We start from the raw sequence: 1,854 nt of genomic DNA, 5'->3' as shown, positions 1-1,854 counted from the left end.
AAGGCCACTCAGCCTGCCCCCAACTTCCTCCTTCACCTTTGCCAGGAACAAAGTCAAAGCAAACACCATCTCTGTCCCGTCCTGCCCCCAGAAATAATAAACAACACACACACACATGAAAGAAACAAAATGTCTAGCACAGGTAATATTCCTCCCCAAATTGACATATATCAGGGAGACTTGATTTTGGACAAAAGGGCAAATTGAAATTTTAGATCATTAAGTTTGAGATTATGATGTTTAACTCAAGTAGAGATGCCCACTTAGTTTGGGGAATGGGGTAAAGTCTAGAGGAGGTTGCTTAGGTGTTATCTCCTTAGATGTAAAAATAGAGAAAAAAATGTGAGCAACAAGAGGCTGAATGTAGAAGGAGGAATGACAGACAGAGAATCTTATAATATCCTCATATTTATGGGACTGAAGGAACAGTGCAAAAAAGAGGGTATGTTAGGTAGTAACAGGTATTGATACCCAAACCAGTTTAGATTAAAAGATTTAAATAGGAACTTCTACTGTAGTAGTTCTCGAGCTTTTAATATAGTAATTTTCATTATGAAGTTCTATGTTGTACTTACAAATATTTTTTTAACTCTATAACTTTATTAAAGATCTAGTGATGTATTGAGGACATTATGGGAAACAATGGGCTAGAATTTTCTGGAACCAGAAAAAGACAGAAAGAGATTTAGAGAAATATCCAGGGGGAGAAACAAAAATCCCAGAACCCAGACTGTTCAGGGGGTGTCTGCCCAAGTAAACAGGCAGTGACAGAGGGCTGGTGCATTTTGTTGGTGAGGACAGGAGCCCCAGGGGAGGCACCTAACCCAGCTTGGGGAGGGGTGGTGGGTAGAGAGTGGGGGTGGGCAGCAGCAAGCTAAGAGTAGTGGAGATTGACATCATGAGCTAAGAGCGGAGCTGAGATCTAACATTCTGAGCTTAGAGCGAGCTGAGATCCTGCCGGATGGGGAGGGTAGCTATGCGATGGCAGGTGAGGTTGGAGAGTGCTGGGAGCTGCTCACAGGTGCCTGCAACTGGAGCTGAGGGTGGGAGCCGGGCAGGCTCCCGGTGGGGCTGAGGCTGAAGCCATGAGCAGGGGCCAGGTTGCGCCGCGTGGTTAAGGGGGTTGGAGTGACTCTCAGCGCCAGAGGGCGCCATGGAGGGGTTTGCGAGATGAGCTTTGCTTTAGAACAAGATCAGGCTGCAGGGCAGGTAGGAGACAGCTGGGAAGCTGCTTGGTGTGCGGGAGGGAGGTGGCGGGAGGGAGGTGGCAGGGACCTGACTGGGTGGGGGCTGTGGAGACACAGAGGATTCCGGAGAGAGTTGGGAAAGAGAAATGACAGGGCTTGGTGACTAGTTTGGGTTGGGCAGTGCGGGATAGTGGGGGCAGGGCCAAGGGTGACGCTCAGGTTTAGAGCTTTCAAAACTGGGGAGAGGGTGTGTCATTGATCTGGGGGGGGTGTGCAGGGAGGAGGGGTTTAGGGTGGGGACGATAGGTCTGGGTTGACTGTGTTGGGCTTTTGGAGCCTGGGGTCGCCCCGGCAAGCAGGGCGTTGCTTAGGCGGGAGGCGGGAAAGAAGCGAGAGGCTTGGCTGGGTACAAGGCCAGGAGCCAGGCCACTGAGAGCCGATCTGGAGCGAGCAGGGTCTCACGGAAGCGTGTGTGTGGCGGGCAGTGGATGAAGGACTGGAGTCAGGCCAGGGTTCTTCCAAAGCTGCTCCCCGCTGAGACCTGGGCCCAGAGACTCCCCTAAGGTAGTTGGAGGAGATCTGAGGGCCTCATCTCAGGCAGCTGCCCGGAGCGGGCCTGGACCTCGCCAAGGCTTGTGGTGTGTGTGTGGGCCGGGGGGGGGGGGGG

General features: G+C 52.0%; 1 protein-coding gene across 1 annotated transcript in view; it reads left to right on the top strand.

The window, feature by feature from the left end:
- ALOX12B (arachidonate 12-lipoxygenase, 12R type) overlaps nucleotides 1-1,854 on the top strand; it is a 13,269-nt gene that overhangs the window by 10,118 nt on the left and 1,297 nt on the right. The window contains exon 13 of the mRNA XM_023743951.1: nucleotides 941-993. Coding sequence (XP_023599719.1) covers nucleotides 941-993 — 53 coding nt within the window. The remainder of the gene's footprint in view (nucleotides 1-940; nucleotides 994-1,854) is intronic.

This window comes from Myotis lucifugus, unplaced genomic scaffold, assembly GCF_000147115.1.
Source record: "Myotis lucifugus unplaced genomic scaffold, Myoluc2.0 scaffold_420, whole genome shotgun sequence".
Lineage (NCBI taxonomy): Eukaryota > Metazoa > Chordata > Mammalia > Chiroptera > Vespertilionidae > Myotis > Myotis lucifugus.
Note: the sequence above shows the minus strand (reverse complement) of the source record. Positions and strands in the feature narration are given on the sequence as shown.